General features: G+C 41.0%; 1 protein-coding gene across 4 annotated transcripts in view; it reads left to right on the top strand.

The window, feature by feature from the left end:
- The window catches only part of ADCY8 (adenylate cyclase 8), a 263,968-nt gene that overhangs the window by 194,920 nt on the left and 51,380 nt on the right, over positions 1 to 17,668 (top strand). For 2 of the 4 annotated variants that reach the window (XM_005564084.5, XM_005564082.5), the window contains 3 exons: positions 1,708 to 1,909; positions 3,974 to 4,063; positions 15,545 to 15,717. In XM_005564084.5, coding sequence (XP_005564141.2) covers positions 1,708 to 1,909; positions 3,974 to 4,063; positions 15,545 to 15,717 — 465 coding nt within the window. The remainder of the gene's footprint in view (positions 1 to 1,707; positions 1,910 to 3,973; positions 4,064 to 15,544; positions 15,718 to 17,668) is intronic. The other 2 variants (XM_073999461.1, XM_005564083.5) reach the window with 1 other exon arrangement.

Raw genomic sequence — 17,668 nt, 5'->3', positions numbered from 1 at the left:
AGCACAGCCACACTGCCTGGGTTATTGGGAAACTTGGAAGACACTGGTCACTCCCATTCTTCTGATGTTTTGCTCGTGCTCCCTGCTCTTCCCTATCTGCAAGCCTTCTCTTTAACCTTCACAGCCTAACCCAATGTTACCTCTTTTAGGAAGCCTCCCTTGATTCCCTTTCCTATTTTTCAATTGATGTTTGTTTATAACTCTTTATAGATCCTAGCGTAGTATATAAATAGTTTATCATTTGCATATTTATATTCCTCTCTCAATTGTGATCACCTAGATGAGGAAGATGTGTCTTTGGCCCCAGTACCCCTGATGCCTACCACTGTATACCCAGGAAGAAGACTTGTTGAATGAATAAATATTATGATGAAACCATAAAAGCAAAAAAGATTAATGCAAACACGGGAGATCTATTACCTACCAAAGTGATTAGAATATCAGAATGGTATAGCAGAGTGGACTTTAAATTCTGGCTCTAACACTGACCAACTGTATGATGGCTGGGAGATTTCTTCCCTCTGAGCCTTGAATCTTCATCTGGAAAAAAAAGAGATAAAAAGACTTCTTTGGTTTATTCTAAGGAATGGAAATGAGATATTATATATAAAATGCTCAGCATAGTAGCTAACACATAATCAGAACTCAATACATTATTTATACTACTGTTATTAATATTACATAAGAAGTTTAAGGAGGAGGATAGTAAGAGATAGTGTTAGGAAAAGAAGGTGAGTTCAACTTTATTTGCTAAACACATATTTATGTAGCACTGGCCAATGGAAGATATTAAATGCAGATGGATACACCTCAATTTATAGAAAAAGGAGCAGATAGAAACTCTCCCACCACTTCTAGCAAGGTACCCTTTAACACCTGCATAAGTTTGCTGACTGAAACAGAGATGAAAAAATTAGAGCTGCCAGTGTAAGACATGAATGACTAGACACAGAGTTGAGAACAGTTAATTCCCAAGGAGAAGCAGCATGCATGGTGATAAATAGGTTGATAGGAGAGACAGGAGTTAAAGATGCCTCCAGAGATGGAGTTTTAGATCACAGACTTACTAAGCATCCTGACACCAAGCACAGGTGTCCAACCGACACAGGCTACCATGGGACAGAGTTTTGATGAGAGCTTGAAACTCAAGATGTAAACTCGAGAGCAATGCTGATACCTTGGACAAGGATGAGTTCTCCTTACCCATGTCTCAAATAACTTATGGTATAGTCCATGAAAACCACAGTAACCAGGAACCAAACTGAGCAACTTAAAACCAATGCCAAATCCAATTCTTGTTATCAGGATAGATGGAGGGAGAAAGTTTCATAAAACCCACCTTGAAAGGGAAAGGGTATGTGGGTTCATCCCACAACCAGAGTGTTGATACCAAACTAGAGTGGTGTGTTGCCATGACAGCAGTTGTCTAGTGACAAAAATTAATAATAAAAGAAGAGGGGAAAAGTGGGCAGGAGCAATAAATCAGGCCAAATATTCTGTTTTTTGCAAAGTTTCTCAATAGAGAGAGTGCTCTCGGGATGCGTGTAATTTTTTAAAATCTCTCCTGCTCATAACCTTTTTCTTGGACAAACAGACCTTTCAAAGAATTGTCCGATGCAAGGGATGGGAAAGGGAGACCAGGAATAGAATTTCAGTGTTGCTCAGACAATTGATGCCAATGATCCAACATTCTGTGTTTCCCTGCAGAGTGATGCCAATGACCATCCAGTTCTCCATTCTGATTATGCTGCACTCGGCTCTGGTCCTCATCACCACAGCAGAGGATTATAAGTGTTTGCCCCTCATCCTCCGGAAAACTTGCTGTTGGATTAATGAGACCTATTTGGCCCGGAACGTCATCATCTTTGCATCCATCTTGATTAATTTCCTGGGCGCCATCTTAAATATCGTAAGCATCCCACATCCACCAACCTTCTGGTGTCTAGTGTGCAGTTGAGCATGAAGTTTATGGAGCCTGCAGCTTCCTGCATTACCCTTCCTTGGTACCAGTTACCTTTATGTGCCTGGTCTAGCCCCAAGCTTAGGGACAGATAACAAAGATGTGGCTACTGCCAAAACTGTGCATTTTACTGTTGGAAAATTGTCTATTACCCAGCAGAATAGGTTATTTTCTCCAAAGGAGTTCCAAAAGCCCTTCAATTTCCATATTGTCAGTGGCCAATTACATTGTAAATAAGAGTTACCATTTATCAAGTATCAGTACCTACCTGCTATGTGCCATGCGCTGAAGGAGGACCTTTACATATTTTTCATATTTAATCCTCACATAAACCCCGTGAGGTAAGTTTCATTATCCCCACTTTATGGCTGAGGAAACTGAGGCTCAGAGACATGAAATAACTTGCTAATAAGTTCTGTCTGACTCCATGACCCTCGCCCTTCTAATATGCTAAATTGTATCTCTGGGAGTGGGAGTGGGGTGGGGGAAATGGAAATGAAATAGCTGCCATTTATTGAGCACCTACTATGTGGTACAGGTAGGTATTATTGTCCCCATTTAATGGATGATGAAACTGCATTTCAGGAAAGCTGAGTATCTCGCCTATGACTTTCTAAGAGTTTGTATTTCACGTGACACATAGAACTCAGATGAATTTCAACTGCCATGATATTTATCACTGTTTAATTTGATGATCCACATTGTCATGGTTTCATTTTCTCTTGAGAATTGTACCATGGTAGTTATAGGTATTTTCTGTGCTTTTACAAGTAGTCTGTGTTGTCCATGACTCAGGCAGTTAGATTTTTGAGGTGATTTGTTTGGTTCCAGGTCTTAAACTTGGCATGTTGAGAGAGGCTAGTTGAGGCATTGTCATGTGGTTGAATCCATCACTCTGTCCTTTGGGCCTGAGCGAGGGTCCCCAAGTGTTCAGGGACCCAAGCTATGGACTCCCACAATTGTTGGCCTGTGACTTAGAGGGCTAGACTGCCTGAAATCACAGTCCAATTTGGCCCAGAAATTACTTAAGTTCTGTGGTTGTCCTTCTAGTGAAGGCTCTATGGATAAAGGAAAAGAGGAAAAGGAAAATTATCATCTAATTTAGTTCATCATCTAATGAATATGTTATAGATTATGATAACTGAAATGGAAGTACATGGGATCAACTGATCACAGGCTGCAGAGAAGTAGCCAGGACCTCAAATTAAGTCTTGATAACAAATTAGATATTTCAGGGGTGCAGAATTTGTAAGTAAGCCCAATGACTCTAGGTCAGGGTTACCTCTGGGGCCAACTGTGCCTCCATGGGTAGTGTGGTAGGAAGATCAGAGGCTTTGGAGTCAGATAGACCTGTGTTCAAATCTCAGATCCACCAGAGCTCTGTGACCCTGGACAAGTTACTTTACTTCTCAGAGTTTCATACTTTTTCATTGTAAAATGGGGATTAAAAATAGCAGCTACATCACAAGGTGGTTGTGAGGCTTTTTTGTACAAAGTGTCTGGCACAGAGGAGGCATTTGGCCAATGGTAGTTACTCTTTTCCTAATACCACAAAATCTCCTGCAGCAACTTCTGTCCTAGGGAATGCCCATCACCCCAATGCTAAGAATCTTTCTGGAAAATGTACCCCTTCAGATTCTCCATGTCCTCCCAGCTGTTGATCTGGAGACAGGCTGTGAGTTTACCCGAGACCTCTTCTCCTGCCATCTGGCTTTCTCTTCTGAGCTCCACAAGCACACTCCAGTGACCCCAAATGATGGGGCCAACAGAGCAGTCTAAACTTAGTTTCATGACTGGCTTACGGAAGCTGTTTCTGAGCAAGCACTTGTTTTTTAAATAAGAGAAATCAAAGCTGGCACTTTGGCACTTCCATTCTGACTTCAAGTCCCCTCTAGGGTTCAGTCTACCCGTGCTGAAGCACGGCCACTGATAGCACACTGCTCCATTTCCAGCACTCACACTGACTTTGTTGTTCCTGTTTTTGTTTTTGTTGTTCTTTTTTTTAATCCGCAGCTGTGGTGTGATTTTGACAAGTCGATACCCTTGAAGAACCTGACTTTCAATTCCTCAGCTGTGTTTACAGATATCTGCTCCTACCCAGAGGTATTTATTTACGAGCTCCCCTTGGTGAGAGTTGGACATAGATATATTTCTACCAGCTCTAAATAAACAAGACTGGCTGAAGGGCCATAGAAATACTCAAGAGGCCTGTTTTCCTTCTTCTGCCTCTTCTTCTTTCCTTTTTCTTCTTCCCCTTTTCTGCCTTTCCTTCTCCCCTTATATTTTCTGTTTCCCAGTCCTCTTTCCTGCTCCCTCCTCTGCCTCTTTTTCATCTTTACACCTTCCTCATTTCTTTCTCCCTCTTTCTCCTCCTTTTCTTCCTTTTCACCTTTCCTTCTATCCGTTTTCCATTTGCCCTTATCTCTTCCTTCTCTATGCATTTCTCCTAGCTTATTTGTAAAATCCTGTAGCAGAATGCACTGTTATCTCCATTAGCAGGCAGAGTTCTTTCTCAAACAGTGTTTGCTGCATTAAGGAAAGAGGTGGGGAGGGAGGAAATGAAGGAGCAAAGGAAGGAAAGAAGGAAGGAAGGAAGGAAGGAAGGAAGGAAGGAAGGAAGGAAGGAAGGAAGGAGAGGGAAGGAAGGAAGGAGAGGGAGGGAGGGAGGGAAGGAAGGAAGGAAGGAAGGAAGGAAGGAAGGAAGGAAGGAGGGAGGGAAGGAAGGAAGGGGAAGGAAGGAAGGAGGGAAGGAAGGGGAAGGAAGGAGAAGGAAGGAAGGAAGAGGAAGGAAGGAAGGAGGGAAGGAAGGAAGGGGAAGGAAGGAAGGAAGGAGAAGGAAGGAAGGAAGGGGAAGGAAGCAAGGAAGAAGGAAGGAAGGGGAAGGAAGGAAGGAAGAAGGAAGGAAGGGGAAGGAAGGAAGGAAGAAGGAAGGAAGGGGAAGGAAGGAAAGAAGGGAGGGGAAGGAAGGAGGGAAGGAGAAGGGAGGAAGGAAGGAAGGAAAGGGAAGGAAAGAAGGAAGGAAGGGAGGGGAAAGAAGGAAGGAAGGGGAAGGAAGGAGAGGGAAGGGAGGGAGGAAAGAAGGGGAAGGAAGGAAAGGGAAGGAAGGAATGAAGGAAGGAAGGAAGGGGAAGGGAGGGGGAAGGAAGGGGGAAGGAAGGAAGGAAAGGGGAAGGAAGAGGAAGGAAGGAGGAAGGAAGGAAGGGAGGGAGGGAGGGGGGGAAGGAGGGAGGGAGGGAATTACAAAGGCAGAAAATTACAACTAAACTTAAATGGTACAGAGAGTGCCAGAAGTACCATGTGGTCTGGAGGCATCCCAACAGGCCACCTATGATCATAATTTGTGTGTGTTACTCTACGTTGACCACAGAGCCAGTGGTTTGTTTCTGGGCCTTGGGGTCAGCCTATGGGGTCTGTTATTCACAACCCAGACCTTTACATATTAGGGTAGACATCCTGGGTCATAAAGTAGAACAGCTAAGATGTCCCAGCAGACCCCAGTCAACCCCATACCTAGGACTCTGGGTAGATTCTTGTTCTCTGAGAGGCTGCCACACTCAGAAGCCCCTCCAACATATGAATGGAGAAAAGGCTCCCTGTAGTCTCTTCTAGGTCTAAGAATTGGTCCCAGAAACATTCCAACAAGGAGACCAACCCTCCTCTCCCTCCATCCATTTGCATAGAGCACATGCTTGATATGCATAACATCATCAAATCCTTCAGATGTCTGGGATAGAGGCTATTACTGTCTCCATGTTAGAGATAATAAAACTAGAGCTCAGAAAGCAGCTTGCTCAGTGCTGCTTAGGGCCACACTTGCCTGATCTTATTTCTTCCTCACTTCTTTCCTTCCCTTCTTCTTTCTGTCCTTCCTTCCTTCTCTTTTTCAGTCTATTATCAAGCCTTGGTACTATAATTTGAACCATATCTACCTTATTCTTTATCTGGCCTAGTCCCTAGAGGAGAAACTAGACTCTACTAAGGATATGCAGGACAGGATGGGACTAAGTCCCATTTAGGGGCTACATTGGCCAGACCATGTGCCCTGGGACTTCCTTCCACCTAGGAATGAGTGGAGCCCCAGCTTAGTGTACTCTGTGGGACAACGGCTCCCTGAGAAATTCTTGGCTTAAGGGGCTTAGGAAACATCTCAACTTTTGGACAGAGTAAGTGGCCCGGAATTGGAGAGTCAGAGCTAGGCGAAAGCTGCATTTCATTTCCAATTAAGCCCCCTCACTTGCTAGCAGTGGAACCTTGAATCAGTTCTTACTCTCTCTGAACCTCAGTTTCCTCATCTGTAAAATGGGAAAATTTATACCTTCTTTACATGACTACTGTGGAGTTAAACAATATGTTCTCATGGTGCCTGCCTAGATGGGTTAGCAAATATTTAGCTCCTCACATGGCATCTGACATGAAGCAGCTATTTATCTGTGCCCACACATCACTTTGAATTAATATTGTATACCCTTGACCCAACACCTGAACCCTCAAACACAAGACCACAGCACTCAGAGATTAGCCAAATCCTAAGAAAGTGGTGGGTAAGATTTTTGATCACACAGCTTTATTTCAGTGCCTCAGTTTCCTTATCTGTAAAATGGGGATAAAAGTAGGGTCTTCCTTATTGGGTGATTATGATAATTAAGTGAATTAATCCATTTAAAGTATTTAGAAGCCACACCAGGCACAAAGTATCTGCTCATTAAATGTCAGCTATGATTTATTTATCATTTTCAGCAAAAAGGCTTTGAGCATGTAATGCCAATGTATGTTATCATCAAACAAACACCTGTACATACCTGAACAACCGTGTGTAACATACTAGTGTATGTTATGAAACACACTCAAAAATAGAAATGTTTAAAAGTGAGATAAAATGAATATGGATTGATGTTACCATTTTCTCCACAATGAAAGGGTCATCTTGTTCAGGAGGTCAGCAAACTATGGCCACAGGCCAAATTCACCAGCTGCAACAACCACCTGATCTGACCCACCATTTGCCATTCTGATACATGTATGTATGTGTGTGTGTGTGTATGTGTGCATGTGTATGTGTGTGCACACGCTTCACTGACTAGGCATTGCCAAACCAAAATGGATTAGATATTCAGACCTTCTGAAAGACTTAATCCAACTCCCCAGCACTCACATACTCACAAGTATGTGTCCCCAAGCAAACCACTTCATCTTTGTGAGCCTTGGTTTCTTCAAATGTATACCTGACATTCCTGCCTCACCCTATGAGAAATAATATCCAGTCCAAAAACATGTTATCAAACAGGATGATGTAATATAAAAAATGAGCTTTTACAATGTATGATATAAAGTATAATTTAGTTCTAAATTCAAAGCTTGTCAGATGCTAAAAAAGAACGAAGACGCCGGGAATGAAAGTGAAGAAAGCTATATTCCAGTCATGGTTGGAGAGTAGTCGAGGAGAAAGAAAGGCACAGGTTTGTGAAATGAATGCAAATCACATGCACAAACCCAGAGTGTCATTATCTCAAACACCTGGATGTGGTTCTCAGGAGACTCAGTGGGAAGACCCTAATTTTAGAATCACGCCCCTTTATTATATGCTCTGGCACATCTGAATAAACAGTTCACTGTATCTGCAATAGCAGAGCTGTCTATGGTTTTTATTTTTATTTTTATTTTTTAGGGGTGCTTTGATCATTTTTTTAAATTTATTTATTTATTTATTTATTATTATTATTATACTTTAAGTTCTAGGGTACATGTGCATAACGTGCAGGTTTGTTACATATGTATACTTGTGCCATGTTGCTGTGCTGCACCCATCAACTCGTCAGCACCCATCAACTCGTCATTTACATCAGGTATAACTCCTAATGCAATCTCTCCCCCCTCCCCCCTCCCCATGATAGGCCCCCGTGTGTGATGTTCCCCTTCCCGAATCCAAGTGATCTCATTGTTCAGTTCCCACCTATGAGTGAGAACATGCGGTGTTTGGTTTTCTGTTCTTGTGATAGTTTGCTAAGAATGATGGTTTCCAGCTGCATCCATGTCCCTACATAAAGGGTCCTGAAGAGCCCATTTTTCCATAGAGATGTGATTGTCTATATCTTGGCATGCTGGCATTTCCTTCCCTTTCTTCTCCATTTATTCAGGTCCTACCCAGCCTTCAAGCCTCCCTCTTTCCATAACGTGGTTTGGCAGGCCCAACTCCTTCAGCACTCTCCTCCCTGCCATCTCACATACCCTGATGGTGTCATCTTAGCACTCACACTCCATCCTTCCTACCGTTGATTTATTTATCTAGGACATCCTTTCCATCCTCTCAAATTTATTGACTTAAGGAGTGAAGATAATATTGTATACCTATTCAATATTGACCAAAGGGCCCAGCAGGACAGGGCCCACAATGTGTGTTTTAAAATATTTAAAGAGAAAGGAAGCATTCTCCCAATAGACTAACAGGAACAAGATTTACCTTTCCATCTGAAATAACTAAAAACAAACAAAATATATGAAACAATAGTTTTCAAGGCACTAGGCATCAGTCAGTGAAGGACAATAATCCTGAAAGACAGGAAGCAAGTGATTGCCTGAGCTTTATTATTGCTTTAAGAGAGTTTTTAGACTATGGCTCAGGAAGAGGAAACCAAGGTGGACTCCCTGATTTCAGAATACTAAGCTAAGAGTCCCGGGAGACCGAGGTGGCTAGAGTCTGCAGAACACACTACTCTGGGGAGTTGCATAGAGAGCAAAACCTAGAGATCTGAAAAGGGTTCAATCAGTACATGCATGTGAGGAAACTGACATGGGAAAAGAACCATCTGGAAGGATCAGTGCCTGGAACCACACAGAGCTGAGAATAATTTTGTTCCCACCAGTCAGACTGAAAAAGATTCATGGGGTACTAGGTTAGAGTATTCAGAAAAGTCTTGCTTCAGTAGAGTAAGATAATTGTTCCCACATCATATGCTTCTCTGATTCTTCCTTTAAAATCTTAAAAGTTAGATCCAAAGAGATCAAACCTTTTAAAATAATTTAATATGTGTCCTAGAATAAATTTCAAGAATATGTATAGGAATACAAAAATAGCTAGGATTTAACAAGGTAAATACACAGTGTCTGGCACCCAATCAAAGATTACCAGGCATCAAAAGGAGAAGGAAAATATGACTGATAACAAGGGGAAAAATGTCAACCAAAAAAGACCAACTCAGATTTGACTGTGTATATTTGAATTAGCATTTTTTTTTTTTTTGACACAGAGTCTCACTCTGTTGCTCAGGCTGGAATGCAGTGGTACAACCCTGGCTCACTACAACCTCCACTTCCCAGGTTTAAGCAATTCTTGTGCCTCAGCCTCCCAAGTAGCTGGGACTACAGGCATGCGCCAACATACTGAACTAAGCTTTTTATTATCATTATTTTTAGTACAGATGGGGTTTTTCCATGTTGGCCAGTCTGGTTTCAAACTCCTGGCCACAAGTGACCCACCTGCCTGGGCCTCCCAAAGTGCTGGGACTATAGGCATGAGCCACTGCACCCAGCCAAGCAAATAAATATTATGACTGTATTCATGATAGACAAAATTAGATAGTGCAGAAGAAAAAAATAGTGAAACTGATAACATAGCAATATAAAGTATCCAAAATGAAATACAAAAATTAAAATAAAAGCAGTACTGGGGACAACTTCAAGCAGCATACTCTATGTATAATTGGAGTCCTAGCTCCTAACCTAAAAGAAAGACTAAGAGAAAGACAAGGAGATTGAAAACCTATTTAAAGAAATAGTGTCATGAATTTTTCCACATTTGATGAAAACCATACATCCACAGGTCCAAAACCTCAATATAAACACACACAGGCACATGAAGGCACATCATAATCAAATTACTCAAACCATAATAAAGACAAAATCATAAAATGGGTAGGGGGAACATATTGTATAGTAAAAGACAGTGGTATGAATAGCAGAAGATTTTTCAAAAATACAACCTTGGAAAACCAGCATCTTGAATGAACCAAAGGACCATTAAGAATGTACCAGAGCACAAACCACATACAAAATTTTCTTTTCTCCTACTTAACACAAGCCAGTGAACACCCTGGAGAGTCAGGCAAGCTATCTTCCCAGCACCCTGTGGTGGTCCCCAGGTTTATGATACCCTCCTTGCTCGACTTTCTGGAGAGTCCAGGCTGGTCTCAGAAGAAGCAGAGCAGCTTCTGTCATTTGCCTGGATACACTTCACTGTGCTGCTTATACCAAGAGCTATAATTGCTAAGAATCAGATTTTGTGTAAAGCAATAAGTCCAGATGATTTCTTTGAATCATAGTGACTTTTAAAAATTGTCTGATTTCTTTCCTTCTTGTCCCATGAGTTCAAGATGTTGTGGGATTTTGGCAGCAACCAGATAGCTTCAGGGAATCCAGTTTGTCTGACCTGTGTGGGTAGATGCTCAATTCCTTCGTCAGTTATCATGTGCAAAATAATTCTTCTTCCTCCTAAGAGTAAATTGTGCATATATTGCCAAGGCAATTTATGGTGCATTGACAATGTCCTTCCAGCCTGGCACAATTTTTGGTGCATAGTGGGTTCTCAGTCAACAATTGTGGAATAATGCATGATTTAGCTTGTAAACTGTTTTATGGAAACAGGTTCAGTTGTTGCTACCCTTAATACCTTGTCAAATCATGAAATTCCAATTTTTTCAGTACAGACATTGAAGAAATTGATTTCCCAAGCCAGAATATCTGAGAGAGGAAAACCTTGTGTATTCAAAAGAAGAAAAGTGTTACATACACTTCCTCTCTTCTGTAAAGTGGACCCAAGAATAATACCTGTCCTTGAGTCATTTAAGGAATTAAATGAGATGAAACACATAAAGTCATTCAACGTCATTCACAGAATACATACCCAATAAATATTTAGGCTTAATTATTAGATCTACTTTCCACCAACTTAATTGCTGATTTACAGACATCCCCAACCCAGCTGGTCCGTCCACCCATCTTACCTGGAGTTCATCTAAGATGAATCTGGTGTCTTTCACACCTCCACATCTGTAGGGGTTTTTTGTCTTCTCCTGTCTACATTTTATTTTACCTACTGAAATGCCTTTGACTTCTTTTTCCTAACCAATTTTTTTAACAGTAAAAACTGAGGTGTCATTATATCCTTTCCCAAGGCAAAGGTGACGCACTTACAAGGCATAGCTTGTCTGCTTCCTTTATCAGAGATTGCTGGGAACTTTGCTCACTACCTAACATTTCTCATACAAAACTTGGCATTATTATTTTTTGTCATTAAAAGGTCTAGGAAAAAACAGAGAACCCCAGGCAGAGTCCTCTGGAGTACAGGGATTTACCCCGAAACGCTGCATTCAACCTACTGCTTCATTTGATATTGCACATTAAAATAAAACTAAAGGACATTACAAAAGGAAATAATCCACTCAAAAGCCATGTCATGTCTGTGTACACATATTTTGCATTCTTGTAATCATAGTGTATATACAATTTTACACCCTGCTTTCCAGTTTAAAATTATTTTGAAGACTTTTTGTTGTCATTTAAATGCTCCTCTGAAAACTCTTGTATATAGAGCTCTTTATTCTTCGGGCACATGTTTCTTCACTACTGTCTTCTAGTTCGCCTCCACACATCCCCAACAATGCCTAATCAATATTCTTATTTCTCTTCTTCCACAGTCCTTCAAACATGGTAGGCTCTCAATGCTAGTCTCTGTGTCTTCTGTCTTTACTTGTATTCTGCTTGAGTGATTTCTTCCATACCTGTAAGTTCAGCTGAATGATGCTAAATGTGTGTCTCCAGACCCCATCTGCCTTCTGAATCTCAGCCTCATTTATGTCATCGCTCACTGAACATCCTTTCTGAATCACCCCTTCTATACCTAAAGCTTGATAGGCCTAAAAAAGAACTCACTGCCTTTTCCCCATGCTTTATCTTAAGTTTTTTCTTACTTAATGGATTAATACAAAGTGGAAATCTTAGTGCTATCTCTGACTCCTCTCTATTTCTTACCTCCCCATAAAACTAGACAATGTTATCCAATTTTTATATCTTGCTAAGTTTATTGGGTAGATCTGTCAAGACCTTGTCTTTAAGTTTCAGCTTTTCTCCATTAATCCTGATACTTCGTATATTCTTCCCTACCACAATTTATTTCTTAGGCACTGACCTAATGAATCCATTACAAGTATGAAACTCATCTGTGGTTCCTTATGGACTGCAGAATAAAGTACAGGTTTCCATGCAAGAGGATTTTTTACAGCGTGGTTTTGCCCCTTAACTCTGTCCTGCTACACCTATGAGCCCCTTATACCCAGGATCCATTTAGGGGAGAGTTTAGGAGCTGTGGGCCTTCTAAGTTCCCAGAGTAATATGACACAAAAATTGCTTGTTTTTTGACAGAGACTAAGTAATTGCATTGAGCCCAGTTTCCTCCCAAGTTACAGGAGACACAATTTATGGGTCCAGACCCAGCAAAAGAGAAATGTTTTCCCAAAGCTTTTACAAAGTCCTAATACTTCTGTAGCTTCCTATTGTTCTCCCATTTCCTGGTCCCACCCTGACTATTCACTCAAGGTATAAAATGCATAGAGGAGATTCCTCTGATGTTGTCCAGGGGCCTCATTCTGTCTGATGTCCCATGGTTTATATCACCTCCAAAAGATTCACCTTTATACTTTAAAGTAAATGTTACCTAAACCATGCAAGGCAGTGGGTGATTCCTTTCAACGGAATGGGGGCTGGGGGTAAAGAAGGTGAGAGCATACTGCCACAACTGATTGAGGCAACAAAATGAGAAGGACCCATCAACACATTGTGCAAATGTACAATTATATTTGCCTATTATATCTTCAGCAGCCTTGTTAGAGAAAGGAGGAGGGCAACATATTCAAATCTTTTCTTCTGCTTGTGTTACTAGTTCTCTTTATGAGTAGTTGTATGATTCTCTAATAATACCCAAGGAATTAATCCTCCTGACACCTTGTTCCTTTACACTTTTGCATTCATGCTATTCTGTCTTCCTAGAATGCCCATCCCTTTCCATTTTCTATGAAATCCTCTCTGTCCTTCAAGGTCCAGTTCAAACTCATGTCCCCTGTACAACCTTCTTCAGACATGCTTGCAAAATGCAGAACGCTTTGTCCTTCCTCTGTACCCACATTGCATTTGGTCACATTGCTGGCAAAGCACTTTCCACCACGATTATTGCTGGTGTTTTTATGTCTGCTTTACATTTTAGACCACAACTTCCTTTTGGCCTGGGCCATCTTACTCTCCTTTGAATTTCCAGTGCCTGGCACCATGTCTTGATTGTAATAGGCACACAATAAATGCTTATTACATTTTATAAATTAACTGTTGTGACCACATAAGTTTTTGTTCCAAGGACACAATCATTTCAATGCCTTTTTATCCAATAAATGATTTATAATTTGCAAAAAGCCATGCACCACCCCTTGTTGTGATACAGGCAACAATGAAATGGGACCCCTCAGATCTAGTCCTCTTTCTTTGGCCTTTGTCAGACTGGAGGGGCTTAGAGTTTCCCTGAGCTCTGGAGAATAAACTTCTTATTGCCCAGTCACTTCACACACAGCTTCCTACACAGAGGCATCAAAATGAATTACCTAAAAATCTTCCCCAAGATCTTAAAGAACAGCTGAAGAAAGCCTATCATCCCATTTGAGACCAGAAAATAATTGGATTTCTTGGAAAAGGAAAAGACAGAAGTAAAGGAGACACTAGACACTAGGCTCCTAAGGGCAAGGAAATGCCTTTTTCACTCATGAGTCCACCCCATGTACCACAAAGGTATGGAGCCTTTGCCCTCAGAGAGAACGCAATCAGGACACTCTCCACACTTGTCGATGTCAATATTTGTTGAAAGGATGCATAAATTAACCAGTTAGGCTTAGAAATCTATAAATAATCTTCAGTAATTACTTAGACATTTTTGGAAATTCTTACCCACCACCCCTGCCCATACAAAAATTGTCTCTCTATGTAATAGAAAAGACAAGTTGTTACAAACAGCCATGTATAACAAGACGAAAAGGAATTTTAGAAATTATCAAGTCCAATATTTTAACTAGAGTCCCATTTATGTGAGTTGGTTATATCCTGGTGACCTAGATGCCACTTTATAGCCAAGAGATCTTGGACAATTTACTTAAGCTCTATGAACCTCGGTTTCTTAACCTATAAAATAGGAATTATGACTCCCATCTTGACCAGTTACTTTGAGTGTTACAAATGAAAATGTATATAGAGATCACAATATTGCCACAAAATGGGGCTTTGATAATGCAAGTTTTATTCTTTTTGTTCCCAATAGTCAGAGTCTGAATCCACCATCCAGAATGATATATTAGGATACTTCTCTAAGGGAAGAAATAGGCTGGGAAGCTTCCCATAAAAGGCTGAAATCTGGTGGGGTAGACTGACACCTAAGGGCTACTCTAATATTCCAGCTCTTGGCTAATTCCAAATTTGCAATTTGCAATTTTTTAATTCCAATACAGGGTGATACTGGTCTATTTAGGGTGCTGTGGAGAAATGAAGCAAGATCCAAAAGTACCTGGAGATATTGAGGAAGGCTTCTCAGAGGAAAGAACACCTAAGCTGACATTTGCCAGAGGAATAAGCCCTAGGCATATGGATGAGAGTCGAGCAACAGGGCCCTGGGACGTGGGAGAAGGGTTTAGAGGGTGAAAGGAAATCGGATATATGATGGCCTTGTGAGCTTTGCTATTGAGAAAGGAGAATATGAGATCGTGGAGAGCTATGAAAGAACTTCAAGTTAAGATGTGGCACGATCAGATCTGTGCTTTAGAAATACTGGGTAGAGAACGATATAGGTGTGGGGTGGGGACTGGGGCTAACTGCAGGCAGAGCTGCCAGAAAACTATTCTAGAGCTGTCGGTGAGAACTAAGACAGAAACAGTGTGGAGGAAGGCTGGCTGAAGGGGAGGTCTGAAAGAAGAATCAGCCGGGCGCAGTGGCTTATGGCTGTAAACCCAGCACTTTGGGAGGTCAAGGTGGGTGGATCATCTGAGGTCAGGAGTTCAAGACCAGCCTGGCCAACATGGTGAAACCCCGTCTCTACTAAAAATAGAAAAATTAGCCAGGTGTGGTGGCACGTGCCTGTAATCCCAGCTACTGGGGAAGCTGAGGTAGGAGAATTGCTTGAACCTGGGAGGAGGAGGTTGCAGTGAGCCGAGCTCATACCACTGCACTCCAGCGTGGGCGGCAGAATGAGGCCCCATCTCAAAAAAAAAAAAAAAAAGTAGAATCTACCAACATAGGATGGCCTGTGTGGGGAAGAAGAAGGCAACGAAGATGAAACCAAAGTTACTGGCTTGGGAATGCTGTGAACAGTAATGCCATAAAGTAGGGCTTGGCAGTAGGCAAATGAAGAGTTTGATTGATTTGGGACCTGTTGAATTACAGGAGGCCTTGAGACCTCCAAATGGAAACTCTCTGCAAATGTGTGTAAGACCTACCAGCGTCCATGGCTAGGAGAGGGAACTGCTGCCCCCATTGAATCTGACCACCTGCATTCTCTGTTTCCAGTACTTTGTCTTCACGGGGGTGTTGGCCATGGTGACCTGTGCAGTTTTCCTCCGTCTAAACTCCGTCCTGAAGCTGGCAGTGCTGCTGATCATGATCGCCATCTATGCCCTGCTCACTGAGACCATCTACGCAGGCCTCTTTCTGCGTTACGATAACCTCAACCACAGTGGAGAGTAAGTGCCCCCCCATTGTGAGTCCAAAGTGTGCTCAACTTTCTGCGGGAAGTGGAATCGTTGGGAAAATGATACCCGCTACATTACTGAAACTTAAGGCCTGATTGGATATTGACTTACATCTCAAATCAGGCATTCTGTAGTTTCCAAGTCCAAGCAAAAATCCTGACTTTTCAGTGGTATCATTTATGTGAATTACAGATTAATTAATCAAAGTTTGGACTAAATAGTAGCTCAGGTCTCCTCCAAGTCTGATAATTTGTGATTTCTTCAAATTTAGTGGCTCCAATACTTGCAGGATCTATTTATAATTTGGCTGTAGCAATCTTAATAATAGTAGCCACTGTGTATTAAGCCCTCATGCTCTCTCAGGATAGTACAGTTGGTCCTGCATATCCACAGCATTGTGGATTCAAATAACTTCAGATTGAAAATATTAAAAAAAAAATTACAAACAAAAATAGTACAGTATAACACCTATTTACATAGCATTTACATTGTATTAGGTTTTATAAGTAATCTAAGGATGATTTAAAGCATAGGGGAGGATATGTAAAGGTCATATGCAAATATTATACCATTTTACATAAGGAACTTCAGCATGCATGGATTTTGGTATCCACAGGGCTGATGCCGAGAGACAAATGTATTACTGTTGAAATATAGAAAAGTCCGAAAAAGAATATCTTACCCAGACTCCTTAGAGAAAAACAGCCCAAGGCAAGGCTAATGAAAGCCTAAGACAGTGAAAGTGAGGGAAAAGAGAAGTGAGGAAGAAAAGGATGAGAGGCAAATGCAAGTTACCACTACATTTTGCTGGCAACATGGGCTGTGAAGAGATTCAGCTGGTGCCTTGGAAAATCCACTCACAGAGCCATTTGAAATGTATCTGGGCAGACTCTAAGATGGGAAAAAGTGTCTCAGGACAGAGAAAAATATGTCTGCTGGCTCCTTCCCTCTCTCTCCCATTGGCAAGAGTTCCCTTTTTGCATGCACCTTCTGGTGACATCACTTGGCCACTTTCACAGCCACTGGGGTAAACAGACCCCACACAAGAAGTGATGGAAGCAGCCAGTCCAGGCTGATTGGTCTCTGGTATTAGAAGCACACAGGACTAGCTGAGGCCAGAATAAGTGGCCAACAGTCAAAGGAAAATAATAAGGTCAAGATAATCCAAGAAGGCTAAGAAAATATGCCCAGAACTGGTAATATGAATGTCCATGAACCAGTCCCTGGAAGTAAACAATGCTAACAATTAGTCATATTTTCTTACGCATTTTTAAAAGGATAATGTGTTTCAGATGTTGAAATTCCTTTCTCTAGTATTACTCTCCTCTGTCTCCTCAAATCCAACTTCTAATATACTTAATATATATCCTTCCCATCCAGGTTATATATATAATATATATACACACATATATACACACACACATATATACACATACATATATATACATATAGCTAGGCCTGTATCTATAAATTATTTATAATATTTATTTTGTTGTGATGTAATATTACCTTTCTAGATCCATCTAGGTTGATATATACGGACTTCATTTTAGTTGTGGTCTGTACATATGAAATAATACAAACATATCAAAATATGTTTATCCTTTGACCTATTAATAGAGACATTTAGGTTGTTACCAGTTTTCCCTATTATAAAAAATGCTTTAATTACCATAATTGATATCTTCTGGGGTGTAGATATAAAAGCACGATTGTTGGATTGTAGGGTATCTGTATTTTCCACTTTTTAAAATGTTGCCAAATTGCTTTTCAATGTGACTGACACAATTTTCCTCTTATAAGCAGTGGTCCTGTTGCTCTCATTCCCACCTATACTGTTAGATTTTTAAAATACTTGTTAGGTTGAGTGTGCATTTTATTGCACTGTTTACATTTGTGCTTCTCTCATTATGCATAAGCTTGTGCATCTTTTGTTTGTTTA

Source organism: Macaca fascicularis, chromosome 8 (genome assembly GCF_037993035.2).
Source record: "Macaca fascicularis isolate 582-1 chromosome 8, T2T-MFA8v1.1".
In the NCBI taxonomy this organism is placed as follows: Eukaryota; Metazoa; Chordata; class Mammalia; order Primates; family Cercopithecidae; genus Macaca; species Macaca fascicularis.
The sequence above is the reverse complement of the archived record's forward strand: the minus strand, read 5'-3'. Positions and strand labels throughout refer to the sequence as shown.